Source organism: Zalophus californianus, chromosome 8 (genome assembly GCF_009762305.2).
Source record: "Zalophus californianus isolate mZalCal1 chromosome 8, mZalCal1.pri.v2, whole genome shotgun sequence".
NCBI classification, from domain to species: domain Eukaryota; kingdom Metazoa; phylum Chordata; class Mammalia; order Carnivora; family Otariidae; genus Zalophus; species Zalophus californianus.
In genome coordinates this window covers 124,942,498-124,961,652 of record NC_045602.1, presented here as the reverse complement: position 1 = coordinate 124,961,652, position 19,155 = coordinate 124,942,498, and the positions used below count along the sequence as shown (strand labels likewise).

Here is a 19,155-nt window from a genome sequence, read left to right as displayed (position 1 = left end):
TACTAATAAAATCAGCAACAGCGGAAATGAAAGCAACCACCCTATGCCGGGTGTCACTTTAATTATTTTACACATATAATCTCATTATGTCCTCACAGCCTCACTATGTAGGCTTCATCATTTTCCCCCATTGCACATATGAGGAAACTGAGGCACAACGAGGTTGATTTGGCCAAGATTGTACAGCTGGTAAGTAGTGGAGCTGGGATTCAATGCCAAGCAGTGGGATGCCAAAGCTAACATCCTTACTGACTCCACTGATTACATCCCCTCTTTGAGAATTCCCTCCAGCCCTAAAGACTCCGTTTGCACATCTGAGACATGGGGATCACAAAAAGCCAAGAAGTTTAAGTGACTAGCCTCAGTTCCAGGCAGCTGGAACCCAGCACATTGCCCTGGGTTTCTTTCCTGAAAGTCGTCAGGAGGAAAATTAAGAGACCCCAGGACAAAGATCCCAGGTGAGTGGGTTAGAACGCAGCTGCTTAGGGCCCCAAGGCTGAACTGAGGCCCTGAGTCCCGAGCTAGGATCCTGGAGCCCCAGGAGGGGGCAAGTCACAGGCCACGGCTTCTCTGGCTATAGGTGGCAGCATCTACACAGTCTCTTCTAGAGTCTCCTGCTCAGCTTCTTGGCTAACTAGCTACCTGCCCCCTCAGGTCTGGGCACTGGACTTAGGCCGTGCCAACTCTGTCCTCAGCCACCAAAGTCCAGCCCATCCAGCACCATCTCCACTGCCTGTCTCCACTGCCCTTCTGGAAAGTATTCTGGGAGGCTGGACACCTGTGTCAAGGAGCCTGGGTCTTCAGCCTCCAATCTTGTTTTCTTCCCTCACTCAAAGTTTACTGGGCACTTAGTACAGGCTCTAGGCGGTGTCATCACAAAGCACATGCACTAGAGGATAAGACGAAGCCCCGCTACAGAGTCGCATGACATGCTTCCTAGGGAGAAAACCAGGAGACTGTGGGATGCCAGGGGGAACTTAGCTCAGCCTGGAGACCAGAGAGGATTTCCTGAAGGAGGTGATATTTGAATATTGAATATTTGATATTGAATTTAAGCAGGAGTTAGCCAAGCATGTCACTGCAAGTCATCCATTCTCCCCTTCTTCCTTACCCACAGCAATGTCCGCACTTGGAAACGTCCAGCCACCCCCCGCCCCCAGGCTCCTGGATTGCTGGAGATATTCTATATTTTGACTTGGGTGGCAGTCACGTGGATGCATAAATTTGTAAAAACTTAATTCATTTGTAACTTAAGATTTACTATAAAACATTATATTCCAATTTTAAAAAGTAAAAATTAAGTTTTTAACAATTTGTTTCCCTTACACCTAGAGATGACCATGTGACCCAGAACTGGCCAATCAGAAGCTTGGGGAAGTCTACTGGGCGGGGCTTCCCAGAAAGCCCTTGTCCTACCAGATGTGACAGATCCGTCTTTTGCCCATCATCCATTTGTCCTTTGTCCAGAATTCTGGAACATGGATGCTGCAGCTAGAACGGCTATCTGGTGACCTTGAAGATTGTCTTAGGTGGGTTCCCTGGAAGCAAATCTTTAGATGAAGATTCATAGGATGGTGATGGTTTGGAAATGTTCCAGGAAGAATGGGTCTGGGAGTGGAGAGGTATACCAGAAAGGGGGAGAGGCCAGCAGGGGTGTGACAACAAGCAAAGTCCCACAGGCGGGGGGTTCTAGAGACAAGAGTAGGTGACTCTTCAGAGTTTTCCCGTGGAGCAAGAGAGCTGGAGATTACTGTCTCTGTACCCCTCAGTCATCAGCTAATAACTCCGGGATGGAGGACATACATTCCCAGGCACTTCAGGCTCTCCCTGTGTGCAGGCAGAGCAAGCTGCTCGGCCTTCAGGAAGCCCTTTGACAAAGAGATGCAGATACCAGCTGTCGGAGTGAAAGCGTGCCAGGAGCCCGTGCACACAAGGTGGCAAAGGGATCCGAGGGGATATGGGCAAAGCACGGGCCTCACCTGCTACAGGCATGAGAGCCACAGAAGAGCGGAGGAGGAAAAGTCAGGGAGCCTGGGTCTTCAGTGCTGTTCCTGGGCAGCTGTTCCTGGGCAGCTGCACCTGGACTGCGGAAAAAAGTCACCTCCTCTCCAGAGGCCGCCGTGGCTCATTTTGTGTTTTTGTAACTATATTGAATCTTAACTGATACGCTGGGTAAAGAAAGGGCAGGAAGAGCTGTTCACGGAGAGTGAACATGTGCGCCTCCTTACCACACTCCTGAAAGGTAGGCGTTGTCCCCATTTTACAGATGAGGAAGATAAGAATTCAAGAGGAGACATCACTTGGCTCCTGATCCCACCGCCATCTAGTGGTAAAGGCAGAACGCAAATCCAGTGTATTCGTTATCTATTGCTGTGTAGCAAATTACCAAGCACTAGCCACCAAGCGGCTTAAAACAACACCCGTTTGTTATTTCGTAGTTTCTGTGGGTCAAGAATCCAGGCACAGCTTAGCTGGGTCCTCAGCTTCAGGGACTCACAAAGCTGAAATAAAGGTGTTCAACCAGGGCCGGGGTCTTAACTGAGTTGCAACAGCAGAAGGACCCACTTTTAAATTCATATGGTTGTTGGCAGAATTCCAGTTCTGTGAGGGCTGTAGCACTGAATTCCTCAATTTCTAGTTCAGCGTTGGCCAGAAGTTAACCTTGCCTTACCAGAATGACGACCTGCTTCATCAGAACCAAGAAAAGTCAATCTTATGTTACCTAATCCTGGAAGCAACATTCCCTTACCCTTGTTTGCCATATTCCGCTCATTAGAGGCAAATCAGGAAATCCCGCCCATGCTCAAGGGGGAGGGATTATACAAGGGCATGAATACCAGGAGGTGGACATCACTGGGACACATTCTAGAAGCTGCCTGCCACACCTAGTCTACTTAATTACAAAAATTTCTATACTTTATGCAACATCGAGCTTACTCTTTAGGGTAAACCCTCACAGATTCAGGGGCGCCTCGGTGGCTCAGTCCTTAAGCGTCTGCCTTCAGCTCAGGTCATGATCCCAGGGTCCTGGGATCGAGCCCCGCATTGGGCTCTCTGCTTGGCGGGACGCCTGCTTCTCCCTCTCCCACTCCCCCTGCTTGTGCTCTCTCTCTCGCTGTCTTTCTCTCTGTCAAATAAATAAATAAAATCTTAAAAAAAAAATAAACCCTCATGGATTCAGATGGCCAGACCTGGCTAGGGACTGAAGGAGAATTTGGGGCACAGCCCATTCGCAGCACATAATGGGTATGGATACCCCCCTTTAGCCTCAGAGGTCCATAATGCCTCTCTTCCCATTCCTATCACTGGTGAATTAATCTGACACTCCATGTACTTCCCACGTGATCTGGGGATGAAACCAGATCCTACTTTCCATCTCTTCTGCCCTTGGGAAATAGGTTCGTCTTTTCTCTTTTTGAAGCTACTGCTCTAACTCCAGGGCGGAGGTACCCCCTAAGTTTGGGGGGGGTAGTGAAGGCTACAGAGAGTATGAGGCTAGGAAATGGGAGATCTGCTTCTCCAAAGATCTGCTTCAGTTTCTTTGTTGCTAAAACAAGGGAGTTAGGCAAGATGATTGCAAACTTCCTGCTCTAACTTCTTACTTTGAGGGAAGGACTGAAGTGGCACAGCCTAGAGCTATGCATCCAATATGGGAAGCCACCAGCCACATGAGGCTACTAAGCATGTGCAATGTGATTAATCCAAATGAGATTCACTGTACGTGGATATAGGGAGAATTCTAAGAGGATTCCCACGGACCCCCTCCCCCTCCCCCGTATCATCTCCTCCTCTTTGAGTGTAAATGGAACGTGTGAAATGTGTTCCATGAGGAAAGACTGTCCTGGGTGGGCCTGTCCTAAGCAGGTGAGTCCTTTAAGAGCAGAGCATTTTCTCTGGCTGGTTGCAGAAGAGGAAGTCAACACTCCAGGTTGCCTGAAAGAAAGCAAACATCCATGTTGTGAACTGCCTGTGGGCCACGTGGCCAGGAACTGCAGGCAGCCTGTAGAAGCTGAGAGTGATCCTCAGCAGAGAGCCAGCAGGAAAAGGCGACCTCAGTCCTACAACAACAAGAAAATGAATTCCACCAACAATCTGTGAGCTTAGAAGTGAAACTTCAGATGAGAACCCCAGCCCTGGCTGACACCTTGACTTCAACGTGGTGAGACTCTGGGTAGAGAATTCAGCTATGCTGTGCTCAGATTTCTGACCTATAGGAACTGTAAGGTAATAAACCTGTATTTTTTTAAGTTGCTAAGTTTGTGGTAATTTGAATATCCTGGATTTCCAAGACTTAGTACTAGATAAAAATGTAAAATACCTCCTTAGTAATGTCTTTATTGATCCCATGTTGAAATTATATTATTTTGAATATACTGGGTTAAATAAAATATATTATTTAAAAAATTAATTTCATCTGTTTCTTTTTATTTATTTTATTTTTTTAATGTTATTGGAAAAATTTAAATCATATATGTGGCTCAAACTCTATCTAGTGGACAGTTCTGTTCTAGAGGTCTCAGAAGTAAGCCATTTGACCTTTGAGTTACCCTCAAAGCCTTGCATTTCTTATCTTTGAGATTGGAATAATAATAGTGCCTACCCACAGAATACTGGCAGCATAAATGAGGTGAGGCCTGTAGGACACTAGGCCCAAGGCAAGGTCTCAATAAATGTTGGTTATTATTATTATTAATAATATCTGTGAAGTAGGAATCCTTTCTTGTATCCAGGTCCTAGTCTCCAGCACCTTCTCTTCAGCCTGACACACAGTAGGCACTCAATAAATGCTTGTGGTTACCTACCTTTTTTTTTTTAAAGATTTTATTTTTAAGTAATCTCTACACCCAACCTGGGGCTTGAACTCACAACCCTGAGATTGTATGCTCCCCCCCCCCCCACTGAGCCAGCCAGGCCCCCCTAGATTACATAACCTTGACAAAGCTCTTTGGTACCGTTCTCCCTTACTATCCCAACCCACTTGAGGCAGAAATCAGGGACCCATGGGCAGGTGGGGAGAGAGAACTTCTAGGGGGCACAATATCTGCTTCAAGCTGCACAGCCCAGGCGGCTCTGGGGGAATGAGGCCACTTCCTCCAACTCCCTGACGCAGATCCCCACCTGCAGTCCTGGAAGACACGAGTTCCAATCCCAAGTCCACAACACCAAGCTAAGTGACCTGCGCAGGTGACTGAGCCTCACCTGTCCCTGTCAAGCTTGTGTCAGGAATAACTTGGATAAGTCACCTGAGCAGAGCACCGGTACATACGGAAGACGCAATTAAGGAAGGCATTATTACTGCCGTTGTTGTTTGTCAGCGATGCTCCGGGCTGAAATCCCTCTGTCGCGGGGGCTCCTTTCCCCTAAATGACCCCTCCTCCCCTGGTCCCTGACTAGGGAGGATGTCCTGGCTCTTGGGCCCCGTCTCCAGACACCACCCCCACCCAATCGAGTCAGGAATAGAAATCACCGCCTCCGGCAGCCCGCGGTCTCCCTCCCTCCCCCGGCAGCGAGATCGATGTGGCCTCCGTTGCGGGGGACAGAGGAAGACAGGGAAGTACGGGGCGGCGGGGCCTCCGCAGCAGCGAGGCTCCGCGGGGCAGCAGGGGCAGAGACGAGCCCGGCCAGCCAGCGGCTCCCCGGCCTCAGCGGCTTCTGCTTCGGGGACAGACGCGCCTGGCCGGTGCGCCCTGGAGGGGGCTTGACAGGTAAGGAACTTCTCTCGGGGAGGGGCGTGGCCCGGGAAGGGGCGGACGCTGCAGAGTGGGCGGGGGGGGGGTGCTGCCGGGGTTCTGGTCCCGCGCCCCCTTCGTGAGACCACCCCTCCCACACCCACGAGGGAGCACTGTGGGGTAGCCAGGCTCTGGGGTCTGTCCTGTTGGTTCAACCATAAAATGGGATTAGAAAGCCTCCCCGGCAGGGTTGGTGTAGCAATTAAACCGAGTGAAGTGTATATGGAGCTCTGCGAAGTGACCAGCGCATAGTAGGTGCTCAAAATAAGTGTGTGGAGAGAGCCTTGAATGGAAAAGCCTAGTTTCCAAACTTAACTGTGCCGTGGACTAGCTGGGTAATGTTGAGCAAGTCATTTAACCTTTCTAACTGATACTCAGATCCTTGTTGGGGAAGGTTTGCTGAATTAATTATCCCAATTAATAGAGTAGGAGGGTGAGTTCCAGAAAGAGAAAAGGATTTACCCACAGTCATGCAGCTAATGGGTGACGCAACTGGGTTGGATGCTTCATCTCTTGACACCAAGTGCGGTGGAGGAAGTGGGAGTGGAGCTACATCCCGCCGGAGTCCCGGGTGTTTACTGTGCATGGATTATGTACCAGAGCCACCTTCCTGCCCATAAACATCTTGCCCTAGTTAATCCTCATAACCTCTCAAGAAAAGTGTGATGTCCCCCAGTTTACCGATGGGGAAACTGAAGCTCAGAATGGATCCCCTCAAGGGTCAACAGTAAGTGGCAGACAGAATTTGAACCCAGGTCTGACCAGAAGAAAGTGCAAAGGATTGACATTTATTGAGCACCCGCTGTGTTCTAAGGGCTTTGCACACACACACACAGTAACCTTCCACCCGAAGTGCTGTTCTCCCTGTTCTATAGACAAAAGAGCCAAAGCCCAGAGTGGGAGGAGACTGGCCTGAGGACACAGAAGCGACAGAGCTAAGGACACGACCCTTATCCTGACCAGCTTAACTCCAAGCCCAGGGTAAGTGAAGGGCACCTCACCTGACTCCCTGCCAGGCACCGGACCAGCCGCTTGATGTACATCCAATCCCCTGTCCACCCTGGGAAGCAGGCATTACTGATGGGATGGTACAGATGGGATTACCCAGGATCAGGAAGTGAGTCACTAGCTCTCAGCTCCAGCAGAGCTTGGAGACGTGGGCAGTGGAAGGATCTAACATTTTCTGGTATCAAAAAGGCGGAGCACTTTCCACAAGCTACTTTAGTCCTCCAGCCTGCCTTGAGGGTAGGTGCTTTTGTCTGCATTGTGCATTGTGTAGGAAACTAAGACCTGGAGAAAAGCATCTTCCTCAAAGCCCTAGGGTGCATCAGGGGTGGAGATAAACCCCAGATTTGGCTGACTTGGGGAGACAGTGAAACATGGATAATTTACTGAACCCCTTCAGGCCCCATAAACACAATAGTTCATTTAATCTTTTAACCACACTTGGAGGTGGCTATTTTTATCTCCACTTGACAGAAGTTCAGGGAGGTGACATGACTTGCCTTTGGTCACAGAAGAAATTCAGTGTTCCATCTGATTGACTCCGCAGATGCCTTAAAAGGTCCAAGCCAATGGCTCTCAAACTTGACCATGCATCAGAGTCACCCTCCACGCTTGTTAAAACACAGACTGCTGAATTCCATCCTGAGTTTCTGATTAAGTCTAGAGCAAGCTGAGAATTTGCATCTTTGACAAATTCCCAGGTGACATGATGCTGCCAGTGCAGGGGGCACACTTAAAGAATTACTGGTCTATACTGATGCTCCCAACATCCCTGGGTGGTCAGCATTACTATCCCCATTTTGCAGAGGAGGAAACTGAGGATCAGAGTGCTGGTGTGTCCAAGATCCCACAAGTAGGCCCCTGACATACGAAAATCCAAGTTTGGGAAAGGGAGATACTCTATCTGAGCACCCACCCCCCCGGGGGTGCCAGCATATCCTGCCATTCAGTCACTGTCATAATCCCCCCAAGGCGGATCTCAGCATTTGTTCTGTGCACACGACATGGAAGTGGGACGGCTCAGTGATTTGGCCAAAGACCCTCGGTCGGGGAGTGAAGGGCAGTCAAACCCAAGCCTGACTCTTGAGAGCAGAGGGTACTTGACACGTACTCAGCGCCCACTGCACCCCAGAGCTGGTGGAGGGGACAGGGGGTTTAAATCCGGCCTTCTGGAAGGCAGGCCCGGGGACCCCTCCCCCAGTAACCGCCCCCCCCCCCCCCGCCGTCCCCGTGTCCGCAGGCCATGGTGAGCGAGTCCCCGGGGCCCGGCGCCCGCGTGCCCTGGCGGCGGAGCGACGAGGCGCTGCGCGTGAACGTGGGCGGCGTGCGGCGGCGGCTGAGCGCACGCGCACTGGCGCGCTTCCCAGGCACGCGGCTGGGCCGCCTGCAGGCCGCGGCGTCCGAGGAGCAGGCGCGGCGCTTGTGCGACGACTATGATGCGGCGGCGCGCGAGTTCTACTTCGACCGGCACCCGGGCTTCTTCCTGGGCCTGCTGCACTTCTACCGCACCGGCCGCCTGCACGTGCTCGACGAGCTGTGCGTCTTCGCCTTCGGTCAGGAGGCCGACTACTGGGGCCTGGGCGAGAGCGCGCTCGCCGCCTGCTGCCGCGCGCGCTACCTGGAGCGGCGCGTGGCGCGGCCGCGCGACTGGGACGAGGACAGCGACACGCCGAGCAGCGTGGACCCGTGCCCCGACGAGATCTCCGACGTGCAGCGCGAGCTGGCGCGCTACGGGGCTGCGCGCTGCGGCCGCCTGCGCCGCCGCCTGTGGCTCACCATGGAGAACCCCGGCTACTCGCTGCCCAGCAAGCTCTTCAGCTGCGTCTCCATCGGCGTGGTGCTGGCCTCCATCGCCGCCATGTGCATCCACAGCCTGCCCGAGTACCAGGCCCGCGAGGCGGCGGCCGCCGTGGCCGCGGTGGCCGCGGGCCGCGGCCCGGACGGCGTGCGCGACGACCCGGTGCTGCGGCACCTCGAGTACTTCTGCATCGCCTGGTTCAGCTTCGAGGTGTCGTCGCGTCTCCTGCTGGCGCCCAGCACGCGCAACTTCTTCTGCCACCCTCTCAACCTCATTGACATCGTGTCGGTGCTGCCTTTCTATCTCACGCTGCTGGCCGGCATGGCGCTCGGCAACCGGGGCGGCGCGAGCGGCGAGGACCTCGGCGACCTGGGCAAGGTGGTGCAGGTGTTCCGCCTCATGCGCATCTTCCGCGTCCTCAAGCTGGCGCGCCACTCCACTGGGCTGCGCTCGCTGGGCGCCACGCTCAAGGTAGGGCCTCTGGGGCCGGAGAGAGGGGCTGCGGGGAGGGGGGGTGCGGGGGGAGGCGAGGGTGACCAGAGGGCAGGTTAGCAGGTGAACTTAGAGGCACGTGGTGTCCAGGGGCACAGTGAACCCAGGGGACATTCTATGTGCCGGGCACAGGGCTGGAGACCAGGTGTCCATTTCCCATCCCGTCTGCCCTTCTCAACAGGGCTCTTTGCCAGGGGTGAAAACTGAAATCCGAGGCAGAGCTTTGCTTTTCTTTCTTTAAAAAAACAAAAGCAAAAACACAAGACAGAGAACGTTTTTGGTCTCTCTGTCAAACATCAGATAATACATAGTGCAGAAATTTGCAAAGCAGGATGCTAACTGGCTTCTCCGCTGAGCTTTTCTTCTGGCATTGTGAGGGGGCACAGATATCGTAGGTCACCCTTGACAGACCAAGTCCAGCAGCCGCCCCAGAACTAACACTTACTGAGTGCTAATTCCGTGCCAGTTTTACATCCATTATTGATTTTGTTCTCAGGACTTCCTCAGGAAGATGTGGTTATTTATTCCCTTCCCGTAGGTGAAGAACCTGAGGTTAGAAAGTTGGCTTTCCAAAGCCTGGTTGCAATTTACTGAGTACCCTTCTTTTGCCAGGCCCTGCCCTGGGGATGCATCACTGCTCGGGCAAGCTTCACCTTGAAGGGGAGAATTTAGCCTGGTGTGGGGACAGAGGAAATGTGAACAGCTTGGACAAAGGCCTGGAGAGCGAACAGGGTGAACACTGGGAGGGGACAAGGAAAGAGGGGTGCCAGTTCACAAGGTTGGAGAGGTGCGTAGGATGGGGTACTGAAGGGCCACGGACTCCTGGCCCAGGATTTTGCACTTTATCCCAAGGTAATAGGAGGGGATCAAGCTGGGACAAGGATTATTGTCACTACTTTGCAGATGAGGAAACTGAGGCTCCAGGAGGTGACAGGACTTGTCAGAGCTTCCTCAGTAAGTTGCAGAGCCCAGAGAAGAACCCAGCTGTGTGTGACTCCAGCACCTCCTGCTCTTTCTCCTAAAGCTCTGGGCAGCCCTCCTAAGGATCCCTAGGAGACCCCCGCCCACCCATGGCTTTGTAAAGCCTTTTTCATGCCCTCGTGGCAAGGCAGTCAGGATGCTGGGTACAGGCAGGGTGATGTGAGGAGAATCTTGGGGCAGTGGGCAGGAACAAGGAATTCCATTAACCACATCCCTGAATTCAGTACCTCACCAGGGAAGATGCTTTCACCCCAGAACTCTGCCTTGCCTCCAGCCATGCAGGGAGCCAGGGCCTGGTGCCACCAGCTTTTTCTGCAAAGAGGGAGAAGAATATTGATTGAGGCTGCCAGGGTCCAAGACTCGGGTGTAAGACTCCTGGTTACTCAAAGCAAGGCCCCTGACCAGCAGCAGCTTTCTCATTACCTGGAAGCTTGCTAGAAATGCAGAATTTCTGGCCCTACCCTAGACCCACCCACTCAGTTGAGTTCTGCCTTTTAAACAAGATCCCAACATGATTCCTCCACACATTACAGTTTGGGACTAGGAAACTACAGCTCTAGGCTAGGGGTCTCAGCCTCAGCACTACTGACATTTGGGGGGAGATAATTCTTTGTTGTGTGTGGGGAGGCGGGGGTGGCTGTCTCGTGCATTGTAGGATGTTTAGCAGCATCTCTGGCCTCTGCCCAATAGATGCCGGTAGCACACCTGTCCCAGTTATGACAACCAAAAATGTTTAAAGACATTGCCATATGTTGGGGCGCCTGGGTGGCCCAGTTGGTCAAGCATCTGCCTTCGACTCAGGTCATGATCCTAGGGTCCTGGGATCAAGCCCCACGTTGGGCTCCCTGCTCCCTCTGCCCCTCCCCTGCATGTGTGCTCTCTTTCTCTCAAATAAATAAATAAAGTCTTAAAAAAAAAAAAGTCATTGCCATATGTCCCCTGGAGGGCAGATTACCCTGTTTGAGAACCACTGCTTGGCTTCAGGGGCACAGCATATATAAACCCACAGGCAGGTGCATTCAGTGGGTGGTCTAGGGAACATACACCCTATCAGCTTTCTTGAGAGGCAGACTATATTTTTGTACTTGTCAGAAAGGAGGTAGACCAGCCAAAAGTACATGAAACCAACCCTTTGCATTTGTGGAATACAAACTGTGGTTCTCCGTTGGTTCTGTGACTGGAAAAATCACAAGCTTGTTATTAACTGGCTGGTGCCACCGGTTCCCCCTGCATTAGAAGAAACCACTGTGGCTTAGCAGGCATCCTGGACAACAGAAGTTAGGCCCGTGTTCACGCCCAGGGAGTTGGCTGCCTCTTGTGGTTGAAAGATCTTAGTTTGGAGTCCAGGGACCTGGGTCTCGGCACCAGCTCTACTTTGCTCTATGACTGTGGACCTGCCCCTTCTACTCCCTGTGCCTCAGTTTCCCCATCTGTTCGATACCAGGTCTGTGGGCCCACCCAGCTCTGACTTGGCTTCCCACATTCTCTTCCAGCACAGCTACCGTGAGGTGGGCATCTTACTGCTGTATCTGGCCGTGGGGGTGTCCGTGTTCTCCGGTGTGGCCTACACAGCTGAGAAGGAGGAGGACGTGGGCTTTGACACCATCCCCGCCTGCTGGTGGTGGGGCACGGTGAGCATGACCACCGTGGGCTACGGGGACGTGGTACCCGTGACGGTGGCCGGCAAGCTGGCAGCCTCAGGCTGTATCCTCGGGGGCATCCTGGTGGTGGCGCTCCCCATCACCATCATCTTCAACAAGTTTTCTCACTTCTACCGCCGCCAGAAGGCTCTGGAGGCCGCCGTGCGCAACTGTAACCCCCGGGTGTTTGAGGATTTGCTGAGCAGTGTCGACGGGGTGTCAGAGGTGTCTCTGGAGACGTCCCGTGAGACCTCCCAGGAGGGAAGGTCTACAGACCTGGAGGCCCAGGCCCCCAGTGGGCCTCCAGACTCTCAGGCTTACTAAAACCAAGGCTCGGTGTTCCCCCTTCCCACACCCCTAAGGTCAGCTGAAACAGCCGAGATCCCTGCCCGCTTACAGCGTTCCTGGGGGCGTGACTGCTCAGGATCACTCATCCAGGCCTGAGGAATGACACCCAGCGGCCAAGCCCGTTCCTGCCAAAGGCCCAGGCCAGGAGAACATTGCCCTAGGTTCTGTGAGCCTGGTGAACACACCAGAGAACTTCATACGTGGACCTCCAAGCTCCCCGTGAAGCAGGCATGCGCCAAAGAGAACGTAGAAAGGTTGCTAATGGTTCCTGGCACCTCCTGCCTGTCAGCCCTGCCACATTCATGTCGGAGGATGAGAAAACAGGCTCAGAGAGGTGCGAGGACTTGCCCAAATGTCACCCAGCTGGATGTGGTGGGGCCAAGTTTGGAATCCAGGCTCGCTGGTCTGCCAGGACTGGTGTTCCTTGCATGCCGTCTTTATTCTGCCCTCACAAAGTTTGCATGTGGTTTTAGGGGGTTCACGGATCTCCAGAGTTGATCCGCTGGGTTCAAACTCACTGTCAGGGCTAGAGAGAGGACCAGATAGGGGATTCAGATGGAAGAGTGCTGCACCTCAGCTGTGGTTCTCTTCCAGGAGCTTCCAGCAAGAGTCAGCTCTCAAAGATGAGGTCTGGGAGGAAGGGAGAGGAGCTGCCTCCTTAGCTGGCACGTAAGATTTGCCCAGCACTTGTCCTGCAGCTTCCTGCCAGGGCTGGCTTGAGATGCAGACTCTGAAGGGGCCCTGGCCTGTCCCATCCTAGGATGTGACGTGTGAAGTGGACATGCCCCTGTCCCACCTCCAGATCTCAGCCCGTTGTCAGGTGGTCACAGTCTGTGCCCCAGAGGGAAATGAAAGCCAAATGTAGCAGGAAGTCACTAATTTAAAGCCAGCTCAACTCTGAAGTGTTGGTGGCAGGGAACTGCTGTGCATGGACACCTGTGACACCTGGGTCCCCCCAGGCTGACTTTGGCCGTTCTCTTCTTCCCGCCATGCAGACCTCCAGCCCTACCTTGAGTTACCATCCGGGCAGATAGATGCTTGAGACCTCTGCCCCTTTCAGCCAGCTTCAGCCCCCTCATCCTTGCTGGGGGCATCTTATGCTCACCGGCTGAATCCTCTCTACTTGCTGAGAAATTTGGGAGGGAAGGGTTCCCATAGCCCTGTTCACATACAGTTCCCAGAACACCCATTACTGTCCTGTCATCTCTTGGTTATGCCTCTGTCTGTCCCACCATGAGGAGCTTCAACATGGAAGACATTATTTGGCTGAGCCCAGGCTTGTGAGAAGGTATTTAGCGAATACCTACTCATGGATCAGTTAATTCATACAGCATATACTGTGTGCAGAACACTGGGGAGGGAGAGGAAATGACCAGACAGAGGTCTTGCCCTTGAGAGAGTGTAGACAAGACTGAACAGAAGATTCTCCCAGTTCTGTCAACCCCTTCCTCCTTACTTTATTCATTCAACAAATATCTTTTGGAAGATTCACAAGCTGGGGCTTCACGTGTGGCCTGCAGACATGTTTTATTTAGCTGAACAGTCTATATATATCTATATATAAATATAGATATATAAATATATATATAAATATATATATATTTTAAGATCTCTCTACACCCAATGTGTGTGTGTGTGTGTGTGTGTGTGTGTGTGTGTGTATTTTAAGATCTCTCTACACCCAATGTGGGGCTTGAACTCACAACCCTGAGATCAAGAGTCACATGCTCTACTGACTGAGCCAGCAGGTGCCCCTTAGTATATTTTTTTAATTCAAATGCCTTTGGGTGAGGCACGTTCTCTCCAGTTCCCCACAGTGTGCCTCCGAGACACACACACACACACACACACACACACACACACACACCGCCACTTCTCAGATACAATTGACACACCTGGCCTCTGATTCATTGACTGCTTACTAGGTTCATAAGATACAATGGGGAACAAAATATGTATCTCTGTATTTGTGAAGCTTACAGACCAGGGAGGGAGATGGATTTAAATCCAGGGATCACAGAAATATGTAATAATAAGCTGTACCAAGTACAGGGAGCTAGAAGCATGTCATGTAGCAGGGACCATTAACGGGGGTTGGAGAAGACTTTCTTGAGGGTGACAATTTAAGCTGCTGTCACACGGATGAAGAGTTAATTAGGCAATAGGGGCTCCAGGAAATGTTTCCAAGCAGAGGGCACAGCATGTGTAGGCCCCCGTGTGCGGATGAATGTGAGTCTCCAGATTGAGCAGAGGCCGGAGCTGAGCTGAGGGGCCGCTTGGGTCTCCCCGCCCACACACCGGCCCTCCCACACACTCCCCTAGAGCGTCCAGGCCCCGCTCGGCCCAGGTCGGGGCACAGAGACGGGAGGGCTGCCCGCACCACCCTTGCCGAACTGCTGAACATACCAAGGAGCCAGATAGCTTCCGGACCTTCTGACCCCACAGACAAGTCCCTAAAGTTGGTGGAGGGAAAGCTCAGGGGAGAATCGTCTGGCCTGCATCCATCACCAGGTTATGTGTTGTCTTGGCAGAAAAGCAACAGTCACTCCCAATCCCCGGTGTGAAAGAAAACCGTTATGCAGATAAAGAGGCTGGGCCCAGGGACCTGTTTCTGGCTGTACTGGAGCTGGCCACCCGGCATGCTTTCTGGGTGAACGGGGAGGGTGGGGGATACGTGGAGCGACTCAGAATCCACTTTCTCCTCTTCCAGTGGCGGGTTTGGCACAGGCTGCAAGTGACAGGAATCCAGCTGGAACTAACTTGGTCAAAAAGAGTAATTCATTACAGATAACTGGAGTGATGAACAACACTTACCATTAAGGTTCTTTGGTTACAAGCAATAGAAACTGACTATCTGGGACCCCTGGGTGGTGCAGCCAGTTGAATGTCCGACTTGTGGTTTTGGCTCAGGTCCTGATCTCAGGGTGGTGAGATCGAGCCCCGTGTTGGGCTCCGAGCTCAGTGAGGAGTCTCCTGAGGTTTCTCTCCCCTTCCCAGCGCTTGCGCTGTCGCTTTCCACTAAGGTAAATAAATAAATCTTTTAAAAAATTTAAAAAAATCTAAATTACCTTATGGAAAAAGAAAGAATTTACTGGAAGTGGTATTAGTTCCTGTGGCTGCCATAATGAAGTCTCACAAAACTGATGGCTTGAAACAATAGAAGTTTATTCTCTGACAGTTCTGGTGTCAGCAGGGCCACACCCCCTCCGGAGGCTCCGGGGCTGAATCTTCTTGCCCTCTTCTAGCTTCTGGTGGCTCCTGTGTTCTTGGCATTCTTGGCTCTATGGCTGCGTCCCTCCATTCGCTGCCTTGGTCATGATGTCACCCTGTCCTCTGTGTGCACCAGTCCCTCACAGCTTCTCTCTCAGAAGAACCCAAGTGATGGCATGGAGGGCCCACCCAGCTGATCCAAGCTGATCACATCTCAAGACCCTTAACGTAATCACATCTGCAAAAACACCCTTTTGCTGAATAAGGTAACATAGGTTCCAGAGATTAGGACATGGACACAGCTTTGGGACCACCATTCAGCCAGCCGCAAGGGTATCGGTGAAGTTCGCCCAGTTAAGGAAAAGCTGACTGAGCAGGACTTAGGACATGTAGGAATGAGGGGAGCTCTGGGGACCTCAGTGGTAGGACTCATGAACCTTCTGTTGAGGATACTGTCAGCTAAATGCTCAGTCTTCCGTCACTTTCCTCCCCTGTGTCATTCTGCTCACCATTCCAATCCCAGCCAAAAGGTTGATTTACCTAGCTTGGGTCACATGCCTCTCCCTTGGTGGAGATGGGAGGGCAGGCCCCTGGATTAACATCTGCAAGAGACCACATGGGATGGAAGAATGGTAGTTACCGAAAGAAAAGGTCATGTGACGGGCGCCTGGGTGGCTCAGATGGTTAAGCGTCTGCCTTCGGCTCAGGTCATGATCCCAGAGTCGGGGGATCGAGTCCCGCATCGGGCTCCCTGCTCCTTGGGCGCCTGCTTCTCCCTCTGCCTCTCTTTCTCTCATGAATAAATAAATAAAATCTTTAAAAAAAAAAAAAGAAAAGAAAAGGTCATGTGACATCACCAAACTAAGGGGGAAGGTTGTTAGGCAAACTAGATGTCCACTGCCTTCCCACCCTTGGCTGCCCAGCACACTTTACGCTCACTCCTTCTTCCCAGGCACAGTTTAAAAAAATGTTTCTAACATCAGGAACCTATCATATATATAACCCAAAGCATACTTTGTGCTCTCCAGGCACTATTAATGTGATTTAATCAGTGTAGTGGATCAGTCTGTTATCTTGTGAAATAGGACAATCAAAGTCTTTCCGGTGCAGATCTGGTGAGCTAAGGTATCCCTGAGTTGACTAATAAAGGAAAACTGTTATCCCTTCCAACTAAGGAGCAGAATGCTTCCAGTGGTTTCTGTTTCTTGGAATAGAAAATGAAACCAATAGATGCATATGAGCTCCAGGGACTGTACCGAGGAACGCGTATCTAACCCCGCAGCTGAAATTGGAATTGCCATTTGATTAAAATAGTTCACTGCCATTTTCCAAGACCCATCTAATTTTGCACCGGCCAAACAGGGGAAACTAATGGTGTTTTGATGGAAGTCATCACCCTCCAGGGTCTTTGGTTGTCTCTGCAGCCTCCCCAAAGGTGTGGTACTGCTTTGAGTTTTCTATTTCAGAACAGTTGTTCGGTTGGATCTGTTGGCCTTTTATATTAGAATGGCCTCCGTGGGTCAGGGAGCCAATGTGGGGATCTTTTCCAACTATCACTCAGAAATTGGAGATCTGGCCCTCCGTGACATGGACAAAGGCCAAAATACTGTTTTTCACATGGTTGGTGGACCCATGGTGGTACTCTCAGGCCCAAGAAATTGGTATTATCTTAAAGTTCTTCATCCAGTGATCCCAAAGTTTGGGTGTTTCCCTTTCTTCAGTACCCAGGTACCCTGGTAAATGGCCACAGGCCCTTTTGGAGAATGCAAGAGAAATGTTCGCGTTACACCCGTGTGGTAGTATAGCAGAGACCTTCTCCAAGGGCAAGTAGTATGTCCTTCATTCAAGGGATTTTAGATCAATAAATGAACTCAAGCCTAGGTGTTAGGTGATGATCGGTTTTTGTTTTGTTGTGCTTTGCTTTGTTTCTTATGTTTTATTGGTTATATAAATTAAGTTAGACTGGTGGTCAGCTCTACCTTTCCAGGGCCCTCCAGCAGAGATCCTGCCTCATTCAGAACCTGCTGAATATTATGATGAACATTTTCACTTAATTTCTGAGGCATCAGGGCGCCTGAGTGGCTCAGTCGTTAAGCGTCTGCCTTCAGCTTGGGTCATGATCCTAGGGTCCTGGGATTGAGCCCCACATCGGGCTGTCTGCTTGGTGGGAGACCTGCTTCTCCCTCTCCCACTCCCCCTGCTTGTGTTCCCTTTCTTGCTCTCTGTCAAATAAATAAATAAAATCTTTAAAAAAAAATTTCTGAGGCACCTAAATGCCGACACCTGGCCTCCCACACCTCTGCATTCTTCCTTCCTTCCCTTGGAGATCAGGGAACACTTCACCAAGCACGCCGGATGTAGACTTTCCTCAGAGCAAAGGGTTCAGTGAGGGCCGTAGAAATATTTATGGGAAGGAGGCACAAAATAAATCCAATCCAGCATTCCTGTCTTCAGAAATCTTTGAATCCCTTCCTCTGTATGATGCCAGGGTATTTGGGGCCTTTAAATTTCATTTCACATTTGGTCCAAGTTTGCTTTAGCCATCAATGGTTAGAACCCAGCCAGCTCCTGGAGGTAGCACAGAGAATGCAGAATCCCCGACCCACACATCCATATCAAGGAGATCAGTCTCACATTTTCCCTTCCTTCATCAAGCACCGCAAAAATCCATTCCCACAAATATTCCCCAGGTTTCAGCTGGTATCAGTGAAGTTTCTGTGGTTCTGTGTGAGTCCTGTACTCTTTCCTACTCAGTCTATTTTTCACCCTCCAGGCCAAAACTCATCCCCCTCATCCAGCTAAGCAGCCTTGAGGGCTTGCTGGAGCAGGCAGAAACTTGGGAGCCTTCTCCATCAAGAAGGCAGAGACTGCTTCCAGCCAGTGTTGGAGATTGCCTTGGGTTTCTCCCACATCCTCCTGTGTGGCCGTTCCACTGGTCAGAAGTGGCACAGCTGTGTAGCAGGCCTGTCAGGTCAGCAGCCTGCATACTCAGTTGCCGACTTTGGTTTTTGGAGATCTCAGCCCTGCAGCAAGTCGTGAGGTTCTTTCACCATGGTCATAGAAATGCTCTACATTTCATTCTGTGTCTCCCTCCAACACACACACACACACACACACACACACACAATGATATTTGGGCTTGCTTTGTTGATTTTCCCTTTACATTACTCCGTGCAATTGAAACAAAACATTCTATCCCACAGCCTGGGCATTCTTTTATTTTTATTTTTTTTCTTATTATGTTATGTTAATCACTATACATTACATCATTAGTTTTTGATGTAGTGTTCCATGATTCATTGCTTGTGCTTAACACCCAGTGCTCCGTGCAATACGTACCCTCCTTAATACCCATCACCAGGCCAACCCATCCCCCACCCCCCCCCCCCCCCTAGAACCCTCAGTTTGTTTCTCACAGTCCATCGTCTCTCATGGTTCGTCTCCCCCTCCGATTTCCCCCCTTCATTCTTCCCCTCCTGCTATCTTCTTCTTCTTCTTTTTTTTTTTTCTTAACATATATTGCATTATTTGTTTCAGAGGTACAGGTCTGTGATTCAACAGTCTTGCACAATTCGCAGCGCTCACCGTAGCACATACCCTCCCCAATGTCTATCACCCAGACACCCCATCCCTCCCACCCCCCACCACTCCAGCAGCCCTCAGTTTGTTTCCTGAGATTAAGAATTCCTCATATCAGTGAGGTCATATGATACATGTCTTTCTCTGATTGACTTATTTCACTCAGCATAACACCCTCCAGTTCCATCCATGTCGTTGCAAATGGCAAGATCTCATTCCTTTTGATGGCTGCATAAATTCCATTGTATATATATATATATACACCACCTCTTTATCCATTCACCTGTCGATGGACATCTTGGCTCTTTCCATAGTTTCAGCCTGGGCATTCTTCATCTCCCCAAAACTGAACCGTGACAGAAGCTGCCCTTTC

General features: G+C 51.2%; 1 protein-coding gene across 2 annotated transcripts; it reads left to right on the top strand.

Moving 5' to 3' along the window:
• The first annotated feature begins 5,530 nt into the window (after positions 1–5,530).
• On the top strand, positions 5,531–12,877 carry KCNS1 (potassium voltage-gated channel modifier subfamily S member 1). Of its 2 annotated transcripts, XM_027623088.1 has the most exons (4): positions 5,531–5,705; positions 6,605–6,710; positions 7,975–9,003; positions 11,499–12,877. In XM_027623088.1, the coding sequence occupies exons 3-4, from the start codon at positions 7,978–7,980 to the stop codon at positions 11,967–11,969; spliced, it is 1,497 nt and encodes a 498-aa protein (XP_027478889.1). In that variant the 5' UTR covers positions 5,531–5,705; positions 6,605–6,710; positions 7,975–7,977; the 3' UTR covers positions 11,970–12,877. The 2 variants fall into 2 exon arrangements, with proteins under 2 accessions (XP_027478889.1, XP_027478887.1); XM_027623086.1 differs by lacking the exons at positions 5,531–5,705; positions 6,605–6,710 and having other exon boundaries at positions 7,970–9,003.
• The last annotated feature ends 6,278 nt before the right edge of the window (positions 12,878–19,155 follow it).

What these genes read in the sequence shown, in the direction of transcription:
- KCNS1 (XM_027623088.1), top strand. Translation starts at nt 7,978, where the DNA reads ATGGTGAGCGAGTCCCCGGGGCCCGGCGCCCGCGTGCCCTGGCGGCGG. An exon ending in CGCTGGGCGCCACGCTCAAG is followed by an intron (nt 9,004 to 11,498) that starts GTAGGGCCTCTG and finishes ATTCTCTTCCAG; the next exon opens with CACAGCTACCGTGAGGTGGG.